The sequence below is a fragment of the Equus caballus genome, chromosome 28, assembly GCF_041296265.1.
Source record: "Equus caballus isolate H_3958 breed thoroughbred chromosome 28, TB-T2T, whole genome shotgun sequence".
NCBI lineage: Eukaryota > Metazoa > Chordata > Mammalia > Perissodactyla > Equidae > Equus > Equus caballus.
This window is the reverse complement of record NC_091711.1, coordinates 42,849,307-42,870,890: the sequence shown is the minus strand read 5'-3', so window position 1 is coordinate 42,870,890 and position 21,584 is coordinate 42,849,307. Positions and strand designations below refer to the sequence as shown.

At 37.8% G+C, this 21,584-nt stretch overlaps 2 protein-coding genes and 1 long non-coding RNA gene across 14 annotated transcripts in view; 2 read left to right on the top strand and 1 right to left on the bottom strand.

The window, feature by feature from the left end:
* ST13 (ST13 Hsp70 interacting protein) overlaps nucleotides 1-15,710 on the top strand; it is a 26,702-nt gene extending 10,992 nt beyond the window's left edge. Inside the window, exons 5-12 of the mRNA NM_001309324.1 lie at nucleotides 2,700-2,766; nucleotides 7,438-7,522; nucleotides 7,659-7,769; nucleotides 9,487-9,589; nucleotides 10,831-10,947; nucleotides 12,149-12,197; nucleotides 14,230-14,363; nucleotides 14,824-15,710. Coding sequence (NP_001296253.1) covers nucleotides 2,700-2,766; nucleotides 7,438-7,522; nucleotides 7,659-7,769; nucleotides 9,487-9,589; nucleotides 10,831-10,947; nucleotides 12,149-12,197; nucleotides 14,230-14,363; nucleotides 14,824-14,952 — 795 coding nt within the window. The 3' untranslated portion in view covers nucleotides 14,953-15,710. The remainder of the gene's footprint in view (nucleotides 1-2,699; nucleotides 2,767-7,437; nucleotides 7,523-7,658; nucleotides 7,770-9,486; nucleotides 9,590-10,830; nucleotides 10,948-12,148; nucleotides 12,198-14,229; nucleotides 14,364-14,823) is intronic.
* On the bottom strand, nucleotides 13,879-20,524 carry LOC102151062 (uncharacterized). Its single transcript, XR_011433456.1, has 4 exons — nucleotides 20,281-20,524; nucleotides 19,558-19,691; nucleotides 17,299-17,402; nucleotides 13,879-14,421 (listed from the first exon to the last, which is right to left on the bottom strand). It is a non-coding gene; the product is annotated as an uncharacterized lncRNA (long non-coding RNA).
* SLC25A17 (solute carrier family 25 member 17) overlaps nucleotides 20,385-21,584 on the top strand; it is a 38,448-nt gene continuing 37,248 nt past the window's right edge. For 2 of the 12 annotated variants that reach the window (XM_070253697.1, XM_070253696.1), the window contains exon 1: nucleotides 20,602-21,584. Coding sequence is in view for 1 of the 12 variants with exons in the window: in XM_001502255.6 (XP_001502305.1) it covers nucleotides 20,711-20,764 (54 nt within the window). In the remaining 11 variants the exon portion in view is untranslated. The other 10 variants (XM_001502255.6, XM_014736858.3, XM_005606662.4 and 7 more) reach the window with 10 other exon arrangements.

The window sequence follows — 21,584 nt, the reverse complement described above, 5'->3', positions numbered from 1 at the left end:
TTGTGTTAAATCTAAATCAAGTTAGGGAGAAGATACATCTCCTCACTGTTGAGATTAACTATCCATGAATGTGCTATCTAATTTTTAGGTCTTTTTTTTTTTTAATGTCTTTTAATAACTTACTAACACTTTCTTCATAAAGATCTTGTGTGTGTTTAAGAACATATAAGTACCTTTCGTCATTGTCTGTAAAAGGAATTTTTTTAAGTTGTGTTCTCTTTATTAATGGTGCTGTGTCACTTCAATGTGTCTAGGTTTATAATGCTTTTTATTTATCCTACTTGGGATTTATTTGGCATCTTAAATTGTAGGGTTGTTAATTTTCTTTGGCTCTGGAGCATTTTCAACTAATATCTTTCAAATATTGCCTCTTCCCCATTCTCTCTACTCTCATTCTGGAGCCCTAGTTAGACATATATTAGACTTTTTCACTGTTCAGTTCCATCTATCCCTCTGCTGAATTATGTATGCTTTCTTTTTATAATCAGCTGTTTCATTGATGTTTTAATTCAATGCCTACGATTTTTATTTTGATACTTTTCACTTCGATTCTTTTTAAACTTCTCTTGGTTATTTACAAGTCTCTTGCTCCTTACTCATTTTCAGAACTTGCCTTTTTTCTCTTAAACACATTAATTTCTTTACCGGTCTTACTCTTCTCCTGTTTTTCCTGACTCTTGCTCCTTCAGGTACCTTGTGTATTTGTGATGTGTGGATATTTTGACCGTGAGTTCTTTGAAACTTCACCTGTGGGAAGTTTTTGAGGCCTGGGTAGAAGGTGTGTTCCTCCAAAGAGGGATATGTTTGCTTCCATCAAGACACTGAGTTGGTGCTACCAACTCAAGAACCACTTTAAATTCTCAGCATGGTCTTGTTGTGGTCTGTTTAACTATACAAGTAATGTGAATTCCAGCAGAAAGGCTGATTTGTGGTTATGAATTTCCAGGGGAGATTTTTTTTTCTTCTCTACTCATTGTCCCTTTCTTTCGAATAGGTTTACTTTTGGTTTACCATTATGCTTGCAGGTATAGGCATTTAGAGTTCTAGATTTATTTTAAAGGGTGTCTGATTAGACACCATACATTCTCTTTACCTGAATCTAGACTTTGTTTCATGTGTCCTGCACTACCTTCAAAAACAGAATTGCAAGGTCACCAGGTTCGACTCCTGCTACAAAGGTGAAAGCAGATGGAGCACTTGGCTACCTCGCTGAATTTCAAGCCATTATTTAATCTTGTTCCCTGAGGATTTCTACATTCTTAGGTCAAAGATGGTTATTTTTTTTTTATTTTTTTATTTTTTTTTTTAAGATTTTATTTTTTCCTTTTTCTCCCCAAAGCCCCCCAGTACATAGTTGTGTATTCTTCGTTGTGGGTTCTTCTAGTTGTGGCATGTGGGACGCTGCCTCAGCGTGGTCTGATGAGCAGTGCCATGTCCGCGCCCAGGATTCGAACTAACGAAACACTGGGCCACCTGCTGCGGAGTGCGCGAACTTAACCACTCGGCCACGGGGCTAGCCCCGGTCAAAGATGGTTTTTAAAAGGTGGTTTTTAGACTTGTTCAGGGTATCATGTGCACCATATTCCCATACCAGTCATCTTTTTCTTTTTTTTTTTTTTTAGTTACCCTGGCTTTGTAGGATATCTTACTATCTGGTAGTCTGTCTGTCTTTGTTCTTTTGAAAAGTTTTTAAAGTTTGCCTAAAACTTATAGGAATTTTTGTTGGAATTACTTTAAATTTATTGAGTAACTTGGGGATACTTGAAATAGTCAAAATCTTTCCATGAACATGGTATATATCTTGTCTCCTTTAATAGAATTTTACTCTTCCCACCCCCGTAAAAGTCTTGTGTGCTCTTATAATGAGCTCTTATAATGTGCTCTTCTTTTATATTTTGTAATCGATTTTTGCTGATGTGGAGGAACTCTGGGTTTGTTTTTATGTTGCTGTTAGTTTCTGAGAACTTTATTGAATTATCCTGATAGATCCAGTAACTTGTCAGTTCCATGGGGTTTTCTAGGCAAATTAAAATATAATTAAAGACAGCTTGGTACTTTCCTTCCTATTCTTAAACCGGTCAGCTCATTTTCTTTGTGAATTAGCCAGCACCTCCGGTAATATTTTACACAGTAGTGGTGATAGAGTGGACTTTTTTCCTTTAGTTAAAGAAACTGCTTCTTAACTTCCCATTTTAGGTAGGATGTTTGCTGTAAGTTTTTGTTACTATTAATCGTACTCTCAGCAGTCTTGCACAGCGATTGTTCTGTCTAGTATAGGTACTCAGTAGATGTTTGTTGAAACAAAAGAGTTAGATGTTTCTTTTCTGAAGAATCAAGCCTAAAAGGAACTAGCTTTAGTTAGCCCTTTGTGAGGAGATTGAGTTTTAGTGTTTGTGAATAACCAAGAAGGAGTTGGTAAGGGCAAAACCACTTGCTCAGGTTAGGATGGAGGGCAGCAAAAGTCATGTGTAAGGCAGAGTGTACGGAGTGAAATTTATTGTTTAGTGTGAAAGATTAAAGCTCATCCTGTATAATTTCTTACAAATCAGTTATCATCATTATCCTCTTTGCTCCTTGGAGACTGGGGAAAAGGAATGAAAGTGGGAGTTGTGACTACCCCTTCCCTAGGAAAGTCCAAGTTCCTTCCTCCTCTTCTGCTTTCTCGACTATTTCTAAGTTGACCTTCAATTTCCCCCTAGATAACCGAGGAGATGATGGATCAGGCAAATGATAAAAAAGTGGCTGCCATTGATGCCCTAAATGATGGTGAGTGATTTTTTTTTCTCTTTGCTACATTTCTATGGTAGTCTGAATATTTTCTTCTCTACTGCAGTAACTGTTAAATAGTGGGAAAGTAAACTTAAATTTATTGAGTATCTTATACTGAAGAAAGTGTTATTTTCTGTATCCACCCCTTCCCCACTGATAGACATAGATGCTGAAATCACTGAGGAATTAATTACCTTGCTCAGGGCATGGACAGATCCTGATGGGACTCAAAGACTCTGCTTTCCTGACTGTATCATGGTGTTTCTTTATGGAGAAAAGGCTTTTAAAAAGGTGAAAGGCTTTCAAAAAAAGTGGTATTAGAAAAGTGGCCCTCAGCTTTTTATAGTAACACACTTAACAAATAATGTCCATAGGCATAACAGTCTTGTTCTAGTCTCTGCATGTTAGAGCCTCTTCAGAAAGTCCTGTAAGAGTGGGAGAGTGCTGATACTATTAAGTATAATGTTTAATCAGTTATAATGTATAAGAACAAATCATTTATTAACTTGGGTACTGTGTAAACCCCCCTCCTAGCTGTATGGTAGTATATCACAGTGCTGTCGTTGAACAGATGCTGTTGTGTAATGCTGATGTGCATTTGGCCTTCATCCCTAGACTTAGAAGATAACTGAAGTTTTATTTTAGAATGAGTTCAGTATTCATTACTGTTCCAAGTTGGCAAATACATTCACTTCACTTTTTTGTAATGCCACCACCTTCTTAGTTTAGGTCCTTATCATATGTTTATACTATTAAAATTGCCTCAGTAGTTTGCCTACCTGAGATATGTTTCCTTTATTGCTTTCTGTTCACTGTCCCTAGATTATTCTTACTTAGAAGTACTTTTTATTGTTACACACTCCCTTGCTTTTAACCTGCAACTTTGCGTACGTTTTGAAGGTCGTCATTGTAGCATTAGACTTGCCAGAGTTGGAGCCCATATTTTGCCTTCCCAACCTTGTTCTTTTCTTCTTAAATATTAACCTTCCATTCTAGCCAGGCCTCACTGTCCTGGAATGTTCCTTTTCTTGTGCTCTGCTGCTTCTCTGTAAAGGTTTTCTTCACCTGTTTCAACTTTTAATTCACACCCATTAATTGATCTCCGTCACTTCTCTTTCTGACTATTCCTTTTCCAGACGCTTTTCTTCTTTCCCCTACCACCTAAGATTTCTATTTATCTAGCATTTATTTTGTGCCTTCAATATGTCTGGCAATTTTACTATGTTTTAATGTGCATTATTTCATGAAAACCTCATACTACTACCATTTTACAGATTAATGAATAACCTGAGGGCTCAGAGGGGTTTCAGCTTGTCTGGGATCTTACTGTGCTGTACTGTCAGTTCATTATTTTTGTCACTTATTATGGCATATTGTCTTGTATTTTTTTGAAATTCATTTTCTTACTTATTGCCTTAGCAATATTTAACAAAATGAAAATGAACTGCCAACACCTAATAAGTCACGTTCTTGTTTTTTATATTTCTTTCCAAGCTATGTTCATGTGTAAATTTAACCTCATTCTAATTTTAGAATAAGCGCAATTTTATAGTATATCCTAAAGGGATAAAACACTAGTACTCTAAGGTAGGGATTGGAGGTTCAGGCCCTCCCTGGGGTTAGAGAGGCAGGAATATAGTTAGACACTGGACTTATGGATCCAGAGTACCTGGGTTTGGATCTCAGCTCTGGCACTTACTAGCTAGGTAAACTTAGAGAATTTACTCTCTCTGCCTCTGTTTCCTCCTTTGTAAAATAAGGATAATGGTACCTACCTATTAGAGTCATGAGGAGTTTATTATGCTTTTCAGTTAATATATTTATTCAACAAATATTTGTTGAAGGTTTACCATGTTTCAGATGCTGATAAACAATGGGAAACAACAGACCAAGTTGTTTATCTCATGGACCTCATATTACTGGGGAACAAAACAAAATTGATAATAGAATGTCAGGTGGTAATAAGTGCTATGAAGAAAAGTAGAGCTGAGTAAAGGGATAGTGAGTGATGGAAGCTATATTTTACACAGGGTGGTCAGGAAAGCATCTGACGACATGAGAGGAGCAAGCCATGTGAAGAAGGGCTTTTGAGACAGGGAAGAACAAGTAGAGGGGCTAACCGGGAGAGTGAGTAGGATGATTACATATTCAAGGAATAGCAGAAAGGCCAGTGTAGCTGGAGTGTGGTAAGTGAAGGGGTAAGAGTGTTAGAATTAAGGTCAGAGAAGCGCCTGGGAGTGGGTGATGGGTGATGGGGAGGTGGGGTAGTGGGAAAGTGGTGAGGAGGATAGATAGATAAATCACTAAAAGAACTTTTGTAGATCCTGCCGACGGACTTAGGATTTTAGCATTAAGGATGATGGGAAGCTATTGAGGGTTTTTTTTTGACAAGGGGAGTTTCATAGTGAGGTGAATTTACTTTTGAAAAGGATTATTCTTACTGCTTTATGTAGATCAGGTTGTAGGGGCCAGTAAGGGTATGTTAGTTCGCTGGAGAAGTAGAAGCCAAAACATGAGTGGATGTGCTAGAGATACATTAGGAAAATACCTGTGAGGGAAAATGGGGAAGCAGGGAGAATCAGAGGAGTCTGGGAAGGCGATCATGTAGGTCTTACTCCTTTGTAGGAGAAGTCCTCTGCTGTGGATATGTTTCTTAAAAAGTCTTGGCAAGCCAAAGTTGCCATTACAGGAGCTGCACGTCTCATAAGAATGGCCCTGCCTTGGTATCCTTGCTGTGTTCAGTAATTAGCTGGGAGCAGCTTATGAAGTATAGCCTTGAGCACAGAAGATGGAGTTCTCAATCAGTTATGCTCCCCACAACAGATCAAAGGTGTGTTTTCATGACCCCACAGAGGGAAAGCAAGAAAGTGAGTCTTATTTTGTAGTCTAGGTGGCTAATGATGGTGGCTTGGATTAAGGCAAAGGTTCTCAAACTTCCCCTATTTACAGTGCTCTTACTATCTTGACTTTTTCACAGCACCCCTAGGCCAAAAGAAATGCCTAAGAGTTTCGTTTATAGTGTAGTCAGGTCCAAACAATTTAATAAATATATGTGTCCTAACAAGTTAGTGATTGTTTGAAAAAATAATACATAATTTGTAAGCAAATATATTTAATTTCATTCTTAAATAACCATGTTTATTTTCTAAGAAGCGGTGTAGATATGTTGAGCACTAAGCAGCTTCTCAGATCTCGGAATCAGATTGGACACTGCCACTCTCACTTCCTGTTCCACATCTCTACTTTTCTGCAATTCTAGCTTTTTATCATAGCAACTACTAAAAAAACAGTTTTTCAAAGACATAAAACGGAATGTAGTAATCCAGTATTGAAACTGTGAACTGTATTCAACCAGTAGTTTGTGCGGTGCTAACAAACCAATGGTCCTGTGGCCTCCTTGGTGCACAGTGTGGAAACCTTGGGGCTTAGGGTGGTAATGTGAGAGGTGGTTAGATTCTGGATATATTTTGAAAGTAGAAATAAAAGGTGTTAGGTTTTAGACTGAGGAGTCAAGAATGACTCCAAGGTTTTGGGCTTCAGGTAGATCAGGAGTTGCCAAACTATAGCCTCCTGTTTCCATAAAAATTTAATGGAACACAGTCATACCTATTCATTTGTGTATTGTCTGTGGCTGCTTTCCCACTACAACAACAGAGGTGAATTGTTACGGTTCTTATGGTCTGCAAAGCCTAAAATAATAATTATATGTCCCTTTCCAGAAAAGTTGGCCAACCTCTAAACTAGACTGAGTGGAGGAGCCATTTACTTAGTTGGGAATATAAAGATGGGGAATAGATTTAGAGATGGAGTAAAAGTTAAGAGTTCAGTTTTGAACATGGTAGGTGTCAGTTGCTTGTTAGATCCAAGTGTAATAACTTGTAATATACACTATTTTCCTAGACTCCTAGCAGCGACTAATAAGACTGCACCTTTTTCTGCGTTGTTTCATGAGTTCTCATAAGATCCTTTACACAGTTAGTCGCTGGGTAAATATATTTTTCAAAGTGAATTGTAGCATTTACTTTAAAATTCTGTGTTTGTCTTGCCTCCCTGTTTCCTGTGTCCAAGAATTAGACTTTGTGCAAAGTGCTGTTCTAATTCTATAGCACGTTTTATCTGTTGAATGACTTCAGTGAAGGGACTAGTAAAGAAGCTATGAGAATAGTATACAATAAATGAATTTAAAATGTGGGTTGTGGTGTTCATGAATTCAAGTTTTCTTGAATTTTTATGCTCTTCCTGTGAATTCAAATAGTAAAATTTTTTTTAATCAGCGCTAAGGATTTAATATGGATACATTTTCCTTCATAAGTTTAATTTTATCCTTTTAACTCAATGGATAAAAGACAGTTTCATTAATAGAATAAAATTGATTTATTTTATCCTTTTATTTTTTCTTAATTAAAAAAATCAATATGAGTCCTACTAAGAATGTTGTATTCTACTGGTTTTTAAGGGGTTGTGTACCAAAAATTGTCTCTGTCTTGAGTGATTTACAGTGTAAGTGTGGCAAAGTTTGCTTTGAAGAGCCAGTTTTGTGTATTTAGAAACTAGTCTTTTTTTCCTGGACTAAATGAAAAATGTGAAAGACTATTTGGATAAAAGAGCAACAGTTTTTATTAATATTTTTTATCCTCCTATTTTTCAATAACTTTTGATTTACTTTAGGTGAACTACAGAAAGCCATTGACTTGTTCACAGATGCCATCAAGCTGAATCCCCGCTTGGCCATTCTGTATGCCAAGAGAGCCAGGTGAGAACTCTAAACAAAAAAGCATCCCCTAGTGAATAATTTCTGCTCATTTATTTAAATAGAATTGCTTCTGTGGCGATCCCGAAGGTGTTATTGTTTGAAATGAATACTTCTTAATATCATACTTATTTTTTAGTGTCTTCGTCAAATTACAGAAGCCAAATGCTGCCATCCGAGACTGTGACAGAGCTATTGAAATAAATCCTGATTCAGCTCAGCCTTACAAATGGCGAGGGAAAGCGCACAGGTAAATAGTGGAGTTTAATTATTTTCAGAACTCTTTAAATTTAAATCTGATGTTTTGTTATGCTTTCTAAAAAATCCCCAAAATTGCCTAAAGATTTAATTTTAAAGTAATACGTGCTCAATATGGAAGAATTCATGGTTCATTTTAGTGGGGATTATATTTATAGAAACTAAAGTTTGGCCAGTAGGTGTGTTCATTTCTTCCTAGATAGCATTACTCTGTTCATTTCAATGACAGAGTTAGAAAAAACATGTTAAAAATAATGGTTTTAAGGAAAAAAGTTACAAAATTTTGAGTTTATACTGATATGTTCCATTAGGATTCAACATTAAGTATTTTTAACCCTATTCTCCTAGACTCAAAATTTTTGTCCCTATTTACTTACTTGCATTATCCTTGCATTCTCCTTCGATACACATAAAATTGTTTTAGAATCATGCCTTAAAAATGATATACCTTCTAAGTAAAGTTTAAAGTTCTTTTTGCAGTTCTTATCCTTAGGATATATTCCATTTAAGATATACAGTCACAATACTGTTTTAAAAGTTACTTGAATTAATTTTTTCTGTATGGTTTATGTTGTCAATGTGAAAAACAATTAGCCTCTTTTTATTTCTTTTTGTATTGAGGTTTAGAGTTTGCTTTATTTCCATCCTTTCTGATTTAATTTTCTTCTTTGAGTATGTGAAATGTTTGCAGGTTTAAAGAGCCAAAACCAAGTTAACAAATATACCCAGAGAAGTCTCATTTCCATTGCTATCCCCTCTACTCAATTCTCACCTACCCCGACCAACCTTTAATTTTTAATTTAGCCTTTCTTTCCATTTTCAATAAAATGTGCACACATCTATTGTTTTATCTTCTATCTTATAGAAGGTAGCATGTTAAATATACATTTTTTTTTTCTTTTGGAGGAAGATTAGCCCTGAGCTAACAGCTGCTGCCAATCCTCCTCTTTTTGCTGAGGAAGATTGGCCCTGAGCTAACATCCGTGCCTGTCTTCCTCTACTTTATATGTGGGATGCCTGCCACAGCATGGTTTTCAAAGCGGTGCCATGTCTTCACCTGGGATCCGAACCAGCAAACCCTGGGCCGCAGAAGTGGAACGTGCGCACTTAAACGCTGTGCCACCGGGCCAGCCCCATCATCATGTTAATCCTTTTTTTTAAAGATTTTTTTGGTTCTTTTTCCTTTTTCTCCCCAAAGCCCCCGGTACATAGTTGTACATTCTTCGTTGTGGGTCCCTCCAGTTGTGGCATGTGGGACGCTGCCTCAGCGTGGGTTGATGAGCAGTGCCATGTCCGCGCCCAGGATTCGAACCAACGAAACACTGGGCCGCCTGCAGCAGAGCGCACGAACTTAACCACTCGGCCACGGGGCCAGCCCCATGTTAATCCTATTTTTGATGAGTTGAAAGTTGTGGCTTCACATAGTTTTTTTTTTATTTCATGATATTCTGAGTTAAGAAAGCTACTTTTTTAAAGTTTTTAAACATTTTTTAGTAGAACAGATTTAGAGTTATAAAGGAAATTTAAATTTCTTCAAACTTTTATAGAATATAACATAGAAATTGAATTAGTTCCTGAAAATTTATAGTTCAGTATTTAGCTTAAAGCTCTTCTGTAACAATCCTTTTCTATAATAGGGAAGAAAGACACTATGCCACAGAAGTGAATATATATAAAAGGCTCCTAAAATGAATTTAAATCTTTTTTAGACTTCTGGGCCACTGGGAAGAAGCAGCCCATGATCTTGCTCTTGCCTGTAAACTGGATTATGATGAAGATGCTAGCGCAATGCTGAAGGAAGTTCAACCGAGGGTATGTTAAAGTAGAGAAAGGGAAAGTCATTACTGTAATACTCCATGGCTCTAGTCTTAGCCCCAGCAGTGACTTACCTTCAAAACAGATATACAGAAGCAGACATTTGGAAGTTGTAATCTGTAATCCATGAAGTTTGTGCTCAACTCAGGAAATCTTATTAGGTTTTCATGCTTTCATTTCTCATGGTGTAGTATAGCAAGCTCTATTACTTTGTTTGTAAGCTTAGAGTAGAATTATAACCAGAAAGTTAGAAACGGAAAAGGGGGCAGCAAGTTTACAGCAAGGAAAGAAATAGAAAATCTATAAAATGTGACCCAAGATTGAGTCTGGTCTATCCTTATATTTTATAGGTGTATAAAGCCACTGAATAAAGCATGAGGGCTCCGTGGAACTAAAAAGTTTCAACCTTTTTAAAATGTTAATATTGAATCCAAAAGCTGGAATATTCTATTAAGATAATTTCTGTCTAAAATTGTTAGTTAAAATGATTTTCATGCATTTGCATGGTAAATCCCTCAGCTGTGTGGCAAATTATACTACCAGGAATTTATTCTCAAAGATTTTATGATAGCAGAAATTTTATTGAATTTCACTTATCTACCATCAGAGACTATTTGATTTCTTTTTTTTTTTTTCATAATAGGGCTAACTCAGCAAGGTTATTATGTGAGATATTCTAGAAAAAATTCTAAAAATAATCATAAACAAGCTAAGGTAAAAGTTGAATCTGAGTCTCTGTAGTTTATTCTCTGAATAAATAATAGATTCCAAATATTTGGCACGGACTATGTACCAATACCTGGTACATATACTTTCTTTCTTAATCCTTATAGCAGCTCTGTAAGGCTTACATATTTCTCTTCCCCTCTGCCCTTATTTTACGGTAGACTGTGGCAAATAAGTGATATATGCGTTCCAGATCTCTGCCTTCCCATGGCAGGTATTAGGCAAGAATTGTGATGCAATTTGAAACTTGATTGTCATCCTTGCACTAGTTAATTGTTTGAGATTTATAACACTTCTAACTTCAAATCCCAGCCTCTTTCCTCTGTTTCACAGTGGACTGGTTAAAGCCTGAGTTGTGTCAGGTCCTTTTCTATAAGGTAAATCTAACTGTCATTATTCAGAACTATGTTGAATTGAACACCTCTCCACAAAGAAAAGTAATTCTTTAACAAAGCTGTTGATTTGTGTTCACCTTATTTAGCTTTTATTTTTCTGTGGCTCTTTTTTCCTAGGCTCAGAAAATTGCAGAACATCGGAGAAAGTATGAGCGAAAACGTGAAGAGCGAGAGATCAAAGAAAGAATGGAAAGGGTGAAGAAGGCTCGGGAAGAACATGAGAGAGCCCAGAGGGTAAAGTTTCCGTAGCTAAACCATTAAGGGGGAAAATATAGTAGATTAGAGTTTTTAGGATGTCTTTCTAATTCCTGGCTCTTTCTTAATGCTGGCTGCAGTTCTGTTAGGCTAATGATGCTACTAAAAGGGAGTTTTCTTTCCCTTCATTATCCCGAATTTGTGAGGCTATGTTTAGTCTTTAAATTCTTAAGTGAGCTTCTATTTCACCAATTTATATTCTTATGTCCTTCTAAAATCAGGAATTTTTCCCAGTCAAGTAAGTAAAACTTTGCAGCATTGTTTGTTTTCTTGCGGGTGCTTGCCTTGATTTATTAAGTTTTATGATTCCTGCTGTTCCAGCAGTGCATTCATAGCTATTTAAAATTGACTCTAGCTGTTTTTATTTTTCGTTACAAAGTCATATAAAAATTAGGGTAAAAGTTACCCATAATTCATTCACAGTATTGTTGCTGCTGTTCTTAAGGTTTCTCTTAGTTTTTTTCTGTATTAGCTTTTTGCATTGCTATCAGTTTTCATCTACTTATTTCCAACACTGTTGAATTAAAGGACATACAGTTGTATTATAATTATATAATATTATAGCCTTATTTTTTGTCATTTAATATTTTTAAGCATCATGCTTGATTTTTAGGATTATAGTTTATAATCTTCAAAAGTAATTTTTACATTTATTTATGTCCTTGTTATAACTGGTTATGAGAGAATTTATGTGTATTTTCTTCAATTTTGTCTTTAACAACAAAACAAATCAGTAAATCTCCAGTTGTATTTGTTGTTGAGTCATGTAGGGAGATTATGGAAAAGATGAACCTTGGAAGCAAAAGTCCTGACAGTCTTAGTAATCTAAGCATGTGCTTTCATTAGAGAGTTTTAAAAGCAGTAAGAATTTACAGTTTTTATAAGCATGGACAGACTGTAAATGGCTTTCCAGGTTTTTTTTCCTCCTCAAAGTAGAAATAAAATGGCTCTTGAAACTATTATCGAAAGTAATGCTCACTGAGAATCCAGTTGGAGATTGTTTGAGGGTGGGGTGGGATGGCCTGTGTCCTTTAGTCCAGTATTGCCATTTGAAACTTGCCATTCTTGTAAGTCCTCTACTAACTTCTTTTGTAATTTTTTCATCATTGTTCATGGGTAGGGGTGGACAGCAGACTGTCCCCGCTCCACTTATGTAATTTATTTCTTTTTTGTATCAAAGGAGGAAGAAGCCAGACGACAATCAGGAGCTCAGTATGGCTCTTTTCAAGGTATTTTTAAAGAAAAATTAAAACTATTAGTATTGTTAATAATTGGAGAATATTCTTATTTGGAGTCTCAGATATGTCTATTATATTTGGCACCATTAGTCCCTAGAACACTGAAGAATCTTAAGAATGTTAGCCTCTAGAAAGTTTCATTCTCATTAAAATTTTTATGTTAGTGGAAATACAGTATATTATTTTCCTCACACTTTGAGCAGTATGCTTTCTCAAATTAGCTGACATTCATTGAGGCCTGAGCATTGTACTTTATTAAAAGACTGTAAGTATTGATTATGATGTATTCTAAGTATTTCTAAATTGCCATAATCATTTTACTCTGTTATAAATTGATATTCATGAGATAGTAGGTGAAAGCACTGTAGGCGGTTATTAAGCACAACAAATGTTTTGAGTCCAGTGTAAAAATAATATACACTCTTCCCTTTTCTTGCAAATGTTAAATGATCAGAAATTATTAGTGAGGCAAAGCCTGGAATGATAGCAGAGGCCTAATACGATACAGGTAGAAGGGCAGTTAGAAAGGCACTCAGACTAATTTTTGAATATTTCCTGAATGAGGCAGTGTGAAATTTATATGAATTTCAGGAGGAGCTTTTTAAAAGTTTGTAATCCCAGTGGGGAATTAGCAGCCTCCAGCTATTTAGTAGTAACCAGCTTTCTCTTAAGGAAGGTTTATAGACACAGGTACACACTGCTTCGCTTATGCCACTGGCTAGAACTTTAGTTCTATGGGCAGTGGCTAGAAAAGGTAAAGGTAGCCTCTTACTCTTCAAGGTCAAGCAAGGGCCAAGCAACTAAAAAGAAAAAATATTGGGGATGACTTGCTGTTTGAAGAAAAAGCAAGAAAATAAATTCTAGTTCATAGCTTACTTCCTGTTTAAAAAATAAATAATCTTATGTCAGGTACCTTTGTTTTAGAAAATGACCACTAATGTGGACTAGAACTAGAGATAATATTTTGTTTTATGGATTTTATTACCTAGATTTGACTGGTTAACTGGTTAACTGTTGTTGCCCTGGGCCAGTAATTTTTTCTTGGGTAGAAACTAGGTTTTCAGAGTCAGTCGGGGCTGCTAGAGAAGCCAGTTGTTTTCAGGCCCCCTTAGATTTCCTTATCTGTGATTGTTAGTTATTTATCAGCATGTTTGAATTGTTGAGCCAGGTGGAAGTGACTGTTATCTGTGGTTCTTTTTTATGAGGGCTGTACTTGTAGAGACTCTTGATCTGGAGAATACAGTAATGTTACCTGTATTTCCCTTTAGGATGTCCCTATATTGGCAAAATTGTGATTTCAGAATATCTCCTATGGACATAAAGGTTTATGGTAGTGGAAAACTGAGTAGAAAATAATTCAGGTTTATAATCCAAAATGATACTGGGAGAATTAAATCCTTTTCGCTCTACAGAGCGTTGTTCTCAATGTAAAGAAGAAACACCAGGGAGTGCTTGTTAAAAATGCAGATTTTCAGTTTCACCCTCAGATATTTTTATTCTCTGTGGGGTGGAGATAAAAATTCACGGCTTTTTATAACAAGCATTTCATAGAGTTCTTGAAGGAATAACTGCACTAGAGGAGTATAGTTAAAAAAAAAAGAAAAACATGAATTAACTTAGTTGAAACAGACAATATTAAAGAATGAGAAGATAAGATATAACATAACCAAGATGATTTGTTAGACTTTTTAATTTTGTAATTCCAAGGGACGGTTAGCTGTCTCTTTGTTTTAAGGTAAGATTAGTTTTCTTTTTTAACAGTTTTATCCGTAGGAAAAAAATGAATCCAGAAAGTAGCAAAGTCTGATTTCTAGCCTTATTTTTTAAGAGAAAATTTGAAGGTAAAAATTGTCTTGTTACATCCAGTTAGAATGGTCAGACTGCTTTGTGTTTAGTAACACCCTTGTTCTTTGTGCATGCTCATGGGAGTGTGTGTTATTTTAATCTGGAAAGAAATAGTACACTATCAGACTACTTGTGAATATGGTTGGTGTCTATACAGTTCTTTCATTTATTCTTGCAGGTGGCTTTCCTGGGGGAATGCCTGGTACTTTTCCTGGAGGAATGCCTGGAATGGGAGGGGGCATGCCTGGAATGGCAGGGATGCCTGGGCTCAATGAAATTCTTAGTGATCCAGAGGTTCTTGCAGCCATGCAGGTAAGACTCAGAAGAACGTAGTTGGACTTCATGTCACTAAGGCATTTCTTTGATAATTCTGTGTGGAAACAAAGGTTACTCTGTTAGCCAGGTGTTACTGATCTAAATTACCAAATAGCTAATTGTGCAGTTGCAATGCTCATTTTCTTAGAGTGAGTAGCTTAAGTTTTTAAAAATTGGTTTATAGGAAATACTGTGTAATAGTTGGTAATTATTGCCATTTGTCCTTTTCTATCAAAATTGTATATTCTTTTTTCATTATCTTGTTAAAGTGATATAATTGAGTTTGACTTTGAAGTACACATTAATAATATTTATACTTCAGGAACTTGTCCAAACCCCTGTTAACTTGGCCATGACAAAATTATAGATCTAAATAGAGATAGGATTTGGGATAATAAACTTGTTGGCCCATAGAACACTTTTTTAAATACTAAAAAAAAATAACTTTCATTTGCAGGATCCAGAAGTTATGGCAGCCTTCCAGGATGTGGCCCAGAACCCAGCAAATATGTCAAAATATCAGAGCAACCCAAAGGTTATGAATCTCATCAGTAAATTATCAGCCAAATTTGGAGGTCAAGCATAATGCCCTTCTGACACATAAAGCCCTTGCTGAAGGAAAAGCAACTTAGATCACCTAATGGATGTCGCAATAATCCAAACCAGTGTACCTCTGACCTTCTCGTGAAGAAAGCTGGGGTGCTTGGAAGATAATCCCTACCCCTCTGCCCCAAATGCAGCTGAAAGATTTTACAGTGGTTTGCCATTAGGGTATTCATTCAGATAATGTTTTCCTACTAGGAATGACAAACTTTAAACACTTTTTAAACCTTAAAAATATTTAAAAACAAATTAAAAGGGTATGTTAAATCCCTCCATTTTTCTTTATTAATCATTTCAGTTTTTTCCTTTGAATTAATTGGGCGAGAAAGATACTTCGGTATGGAAGAGTTATTACTCAGTTTGAATGAAATAAAGGTTTATTAGCAGGAGGCAAATACAACATTTGAGTAGATAAAGTCTGAGTTGGGTATATACGGTTGCTGAGGCATTTTGATTTGTCCTTTTAAATGCTTTATTTTTTCAAAAATGATTTATTTCAATAAAACTATTGGGACCACCAGTATTGCAGTAGAACCTGGGTAGGGACTGGAAGTACTTGGCAGGGCATCCACAGTCTTACTACATTTTATGTAGCATGTACCCTTGTGTCAATGTGTTTAGATCTCACACTGTGGTGAAGGGATGATTTTATAATGCTGCAGTAGAGTTGGGTTTCTTAGTTCTGTTCTTGTCTGATATATAAAATAAATGTTTCATATTATTTCCACATAGGGGAAATAAGGGGAGACTTTTCTTTTTATATTTCTAGGTTTAAAATGACTTTTCCTTATCAGAAAATGCCCAACTCTTTGTCTGCTTTCTACTTGTTTTCACATTTTTTTCTCCTTACTCTTCTTGGGCTAAAGATCGTCCTTTTTCACTAGCATCATTACTGCTATCATTCACAGCATAATTGTGCAAGCATATTTAATGCTGGGTTTAATTTAATATGTAATACATAGAGTGACTATGTAGCATAATATCCGTAACAGCTGTAATTTCTTACTTGGCCAAGAGATTTCACATTGGAGTGTTAGATTTCCACTTCAGTGAAATCTTACCATATCAAAAGATGTTGGAAGGAGGGATTCCCTTGGGTGTTTGGTCTTCTACTTAGGAAATACTATTGCAGTTAGAGTTTATCTTCTAGTATGCATCTTTCTATTTTGGAGAGTATGAGGTTCGAATTAATTGATATACATAGAGGGGAACCTAACTTCTTGATCCACCATGAATTATAAAATTGATGAGATCCATGGTGGTTGTTCATTGTGGAGTTGTTGGCATTATGAAAGATTCACTGTTCTCCAGTTCAGCTCTTAAATACTGCAACCATAGCCTCACCTTTACTTTCTCTCTTTCCCTCTCCTCCAAGGATAAAGAAAATGATACATTTTCTGTTGTACATTCAATTCATATGTTAAATAAGACGGTCCAGGCACTCTACCAGGAATTGCTAGGTTTCTACCTATCTTTGAATTTAAAGTGCTAGTGTTTAAAAGCAACTGCAAGGGATGAGACGCTCTCTACTTTGCTTATTTCAAGAATCAGTGGTAGGAGCAGTGAAATAAATTCCATGGAATACACATTTCTGAAATAGCACATTTCTGAAATCATAAGTAAGTTGATTCAGGTTCTGACCCTTTGCTGTACCACAAGCAGATAGAAATGCATCTGTTATATAAGTGAGAAAAAGCTGTATGCTAATTGAGCATGCTTTTTAAACCCTTTAAAAATACTCAGCATATAAACTTGCGTTTGAGCTTGCCAGTGTTCTTTTTGTTAATGTGTGTTCTCCTTTCTCAAAATTTCTAATGTGTGCTGTGAATAACTCAAGAAGACCAGTTGCTTCTGGATTCATTTGATTTACTGAACTATACGTTACCTAAGTACATTCTGACATCGCAAATATTACTGGAAGTGGGTAAAAGTAAAATTGGTCTTTGGAAAATGTGTCCTGTGCTTTTAGACTTTTTAAGTTCCACAAATACAAAATACATTCTTCATTTTCATAGAAACTCAATATCATTTCTAAACCAGAAATGTTCTTTTCTTGTGCTAATAATGCTATAAGAAGGGAAAGTAAAGGAGGCTTTCCCCCCTGCTCAAAAATATATAGTTATTGGATATTTCTAGCCATGTTAAAAATATACTTACGGTCAAACTGGATATTTCCTCTTCCCATTTTCTGCCCCCTTTTTTTTCAGCACATGTTCTATTTTATGTCTCTAGCATTCATGTTATTTACTGAGCATAGTATGCTTAAGATTATAAAGTGCTATTAACAAGCACCCCTAAAAATACATTAGCTTATGTAAAACAGCTTTACTTTTCTTTCAGATAGCAGTCCAGAAGTAAGCAGTTCTGCCATACTCAAAAGGTAGCTTCCGTTTCTGGGTCCAAAGGTGCTTGCTGTGGTGCTCATCATCTAGCCTGAGGAAACAGGAGAGGGCGCCAGGGAAGCATATGCTGAGATCCTGAGGCTAATACATGGATTTAATGTTTTATTACTTCTGTTCATATCCCATTAGTCAGCTTTTTTTTGTCTTGACCATATTTAGCTGGAAGAAAAGCTAGAAAATAATAGCCCATAGCTGTGTGGTCACGTGCCCAACAAAAAAATTACTACTATGAAAGAAATGGGAACATGACCTGAGGTAACAACTAGCCGTCTGTCACAATAGGAAATACTGGCCTAAGGGGATAAGGGAGAAACACTTAAATTTTTTAAAGATTTGCTAATCTCTAAAATTAATGCACACAAGTAGGCACATAAATCAGGTAAGGAGTACTCAGTCTGTGTCAAGCACTTTAATCAGTTTGCAAGTATTGACTGATGATTCTGATAATGACCATAATGGTAAGTACTCTTATCCCCATTTTATATAGATGAGGAAACTGAAGCACTGTAAGTAAATTGCCTAGGATAACACCCCTGATTATATCTGGAGCTGGGATTGTCACCAGGCTTGGGGCTTCAAAAGTCTTCCTCCTAAATTCTATGCCCTGCTCCCCCTCTCTGTGTACAAGGTTGCCTCTTGCAGAATTGTTAGTTAATTTAAGAAATTGAAAACAACTAAAATGTATACTTGAGGGGAATTGGTTAAATAAGGACTATCACACACCACTTGGTGTGTTGATGTGCGCCTCCAATGGGTTTCTCCTGATAATGGGACCTAGCATAATGGAAGTGCTTGGTCCACTTGTGACAGGGATGAGAAAAAACTAGTTTTAAAAAATATGGTGCGGTAATTTTAAAAGTTCAATATGTACCAATATTTACAACCAATATAGTATACTTTAAATAGAGTTCATATAGTTTGGGGAGGAAAATACCCTAAATAGGCAACAAATACAGATAATTAACAATAGCTGTTAAACTTTAAAGAGGGCAAACTTAAACAGTATGCCATGTCAAGTTGGCACAAATTTTAAATATCTTGGCAATTATTCAGGAAGATCTTGTGTGTAGTGCTGGAGGGAGTGTAAATTCACAATTTTCTATAAAGTTGTCTAACAAACTAAAAATTCTGACATTCTCTTTAGGTGAAATACTGATTTTAAAATTGTGGATTCTAAGTATTAGGTGGAGCCAGAATAGCAAGGAGGTAAATAGGAGTGGTACAAACACATGTATGGTGCTCTGGAAATCTAGGTATCTGGTATGCAATCAAGATGTCCTTTAGTTCACTCACCCGGGTCACTGGGACATTTTCAGGTGGCAGTTTAAGTAAGCTGACCGTAAATATGCCAGTGTAGAAGCAACATACATGAAATGATTAGTTCTGGCTAGGTTCCTTTAACTCTTATTAAAATGACTTGGGGTAAACAGAATCATGCTAAATCTTTTATATTCTGTTTAGACTGTGTGGGACTTGGTGCTTTTATATAAGTGAGGGAGCCCTCTTTTAGGAAAGTAATACATAATTATGAATCCTAAGCTGTAAAAGTGAATGTTTAGAACATGCAAAGTTAGAATTTTTAAAAATTGGAAATAAGCATTACAAATAAAATTATTTTTAAAAATTGGAAATAAACAACTACACAAATCGTTCCATTTAATAAGTGCTATACCTGTGTAATTGCTACATTTTTCGCTGCAAATTCATTATATGATAACTCTTCAGTTGAATGAAATACCATCTTGATCAAAATATTTTTTGATAGCTGGGATGCAAAAGAATTCACACAAATGGACATGCTCTCTGCTATGCGTTTGTGCCCTACCAATGGGAATTCTGATAAATTCTATTGTGTTCTATTACCATCATAAAGGGAAGATATTCAAAAAGTGTTCATAAATCTGTATGCTACATAATCCAATATGTTCTTGACAGGAAAGAGCTTCCAGTGTGATTAAGGGTCAATGAAAACTTTTAGTCCTCTGCTTAAATTTTACAATGGACCAGCTCTGTCTGTCCAGTGCCAGAATCCTGTCTTTGACTCTTGGACCTCTGCACCTTCATGTCATGACCCTAGGGAATGGTGGGAGTATCCTGGAAGCCATTCTTACATCAGGATGTCTAGCAGTAACTTAACCATATGTATAAATAGATAGCACTAAATCCAACTGTCCCCCCCAACTCACCTTTCAGTTAGCTTGCAGTCGCTAGCATCACCTTACATGAAGAGTTCATGTGGAAAGAGATCTTAATGGCGGTTAAAATTTTTTCTGCAAATTTTGTGAAAACACGACCAAGTAAACATTGTTCGGGCCCTCTCCTGGGGAGTAAATTTCATAATGGGCATATAGCACTGATCCAGGCATATAGTAAGCACTCAAGAATTATCAGCGAGGATATTATAAAAGTAAATTTGCTGGTACTTGCTGGCAGAGACACATGATCATGGTGCCCCAATAAAGAAGTGGAGTCCTGACACACGCCTCACAATATGACCTAGGTTAGAGGTGAATGTGCTTTTCCTAGTTCTGTGTAGTTTGGTTCTTCACTTTACAACATGGAAAAACCTTTTCTTCAGTGTTTATAAGTGAGTCTACATAAATTAGCTTTTGTAATCCTTAAAGTAGCAAGTGGAGTTGTTAATATTAACACTGTCATTTTTCAAAGGAAACCAAAAAGGGTTAAACGATTTTCCCAGTTGCCTAGTGTGTTCCCACCTACATCTGATCATTTTAATCTCCTGAAGTTCAAGTTCTCTCCCTATCACACCCCACGATTTTTCAGAGGGGAGAACCCTGTCCAATCAACGTTTATTTCCTCTTGACCAAAATGTGACTTTCAAAATACTAGTGAAGGAAAATACGAGATAAGTCGCAGAGAAACAGGAAAACCTGAGTCCCGCATCTTGCCTGTCGTCAGCTTGTCAGGTGAAGGAGGGAAGTGGAGAAAGGAGACCACGTAGACTTTCTGCCGTCCCAGTGGTATGGGTTAGTTGTGAACCACGACTGGCTGGGTCCCGGAGTGCAAGGAAGTCCCGCGAGACTCAGGAGGCGACCGCGGGATTTCAGGCTGTGCGACCGCTCCACGTGGCGGAGCCGGCGCCGCACGGCCCCGCCCCGCGCACGCCCCCGGGGCCAACCAGAGCCAAGGGGCGTTCCCTGGCCCGGTTTCCCGTCTTCCCGTCCCAGCTGCCTTGGGCCCGCAGACCCGGCGACCTGCGACCCGGAAGCGGTTGCTCTGGTGGAGGCGGGCCTCAGAGGGTGGAGAGCTTTTTTCCTCACTGGGCTGGCTGTGGCTCCTGCGGGAAAACTGTGGCTAGGTCTGCGGGGCGCCGCACTCATGGCTTCCGTGCTGTCCTACGAAAGCCTCGTCCACGCCGTGGCCGGAGCCGTGGTGAGGCGGGCTCTTCACGCCCTGGCCACTGCGGGGGGTGGGGCTTCTCTGGGGCCGGTCCCGGGTATGGCTGGGGGTGGGGGATAAGAGAGAGATCTTGTGGGCTGGGGTCTCCTGTCGTGACGATGGCACTGAGAGGAACGGGGCGTAGGCGAGAAGTTGCCAGAAGAATCTGTGGTGAGGGCCGGCACTCACCCTCCGCCCCTGGCTGCCGCTCTGGCCTCTTCGAGAACCTCCGGGATAGAGTGCGGTGGCCCCACACACCCCACAGGGAGGCGGGAAGAAGCTGGTTACTGTTTTCTTTGCCTCCGGAAGTTTAATACCCCGCCTCCGGGGTCATACCCCGCCCCCGCCCTCACAGACTTGGCCTCGGTGGGGCCTGACGAAAACCTGGGTTGACGCTGTTTGGCTTCGTCACGTGCTCACTGCAGCCTGTTTCGCACACCTGCTGCCGGTGAGCGGCAGGACCTGCTAGGTCTCGGGCCGGTGTTACTTTTTAATCGAAATCAGAGCTGCTGTCTCCCCTAGGGGTGGCGTGCTGTGCGGTGTGTGCGTGCTTCTTGGGCTTCTGGGTCTCGGTCCCATTCGACCCCGCTCGCGTGGGTCTCTCCGTTTCTGCTTCTCCTCTTCTCTCACGGCCCTTTGTTCGTATCCTGCTCTGACTGTCAACGGGCGCCTTCAGAGGAATATCGCTGAGTCCTGCTGCTAACCCCCAAAACTTCACCGGGAGCTCGTGTGCTGTGCAGACTCACCGGGCCTGAACCCCAACTGCATCATTTGTTGGATAGGTGGCCTGGAAACCTCACTCTCCTAGTCTAAG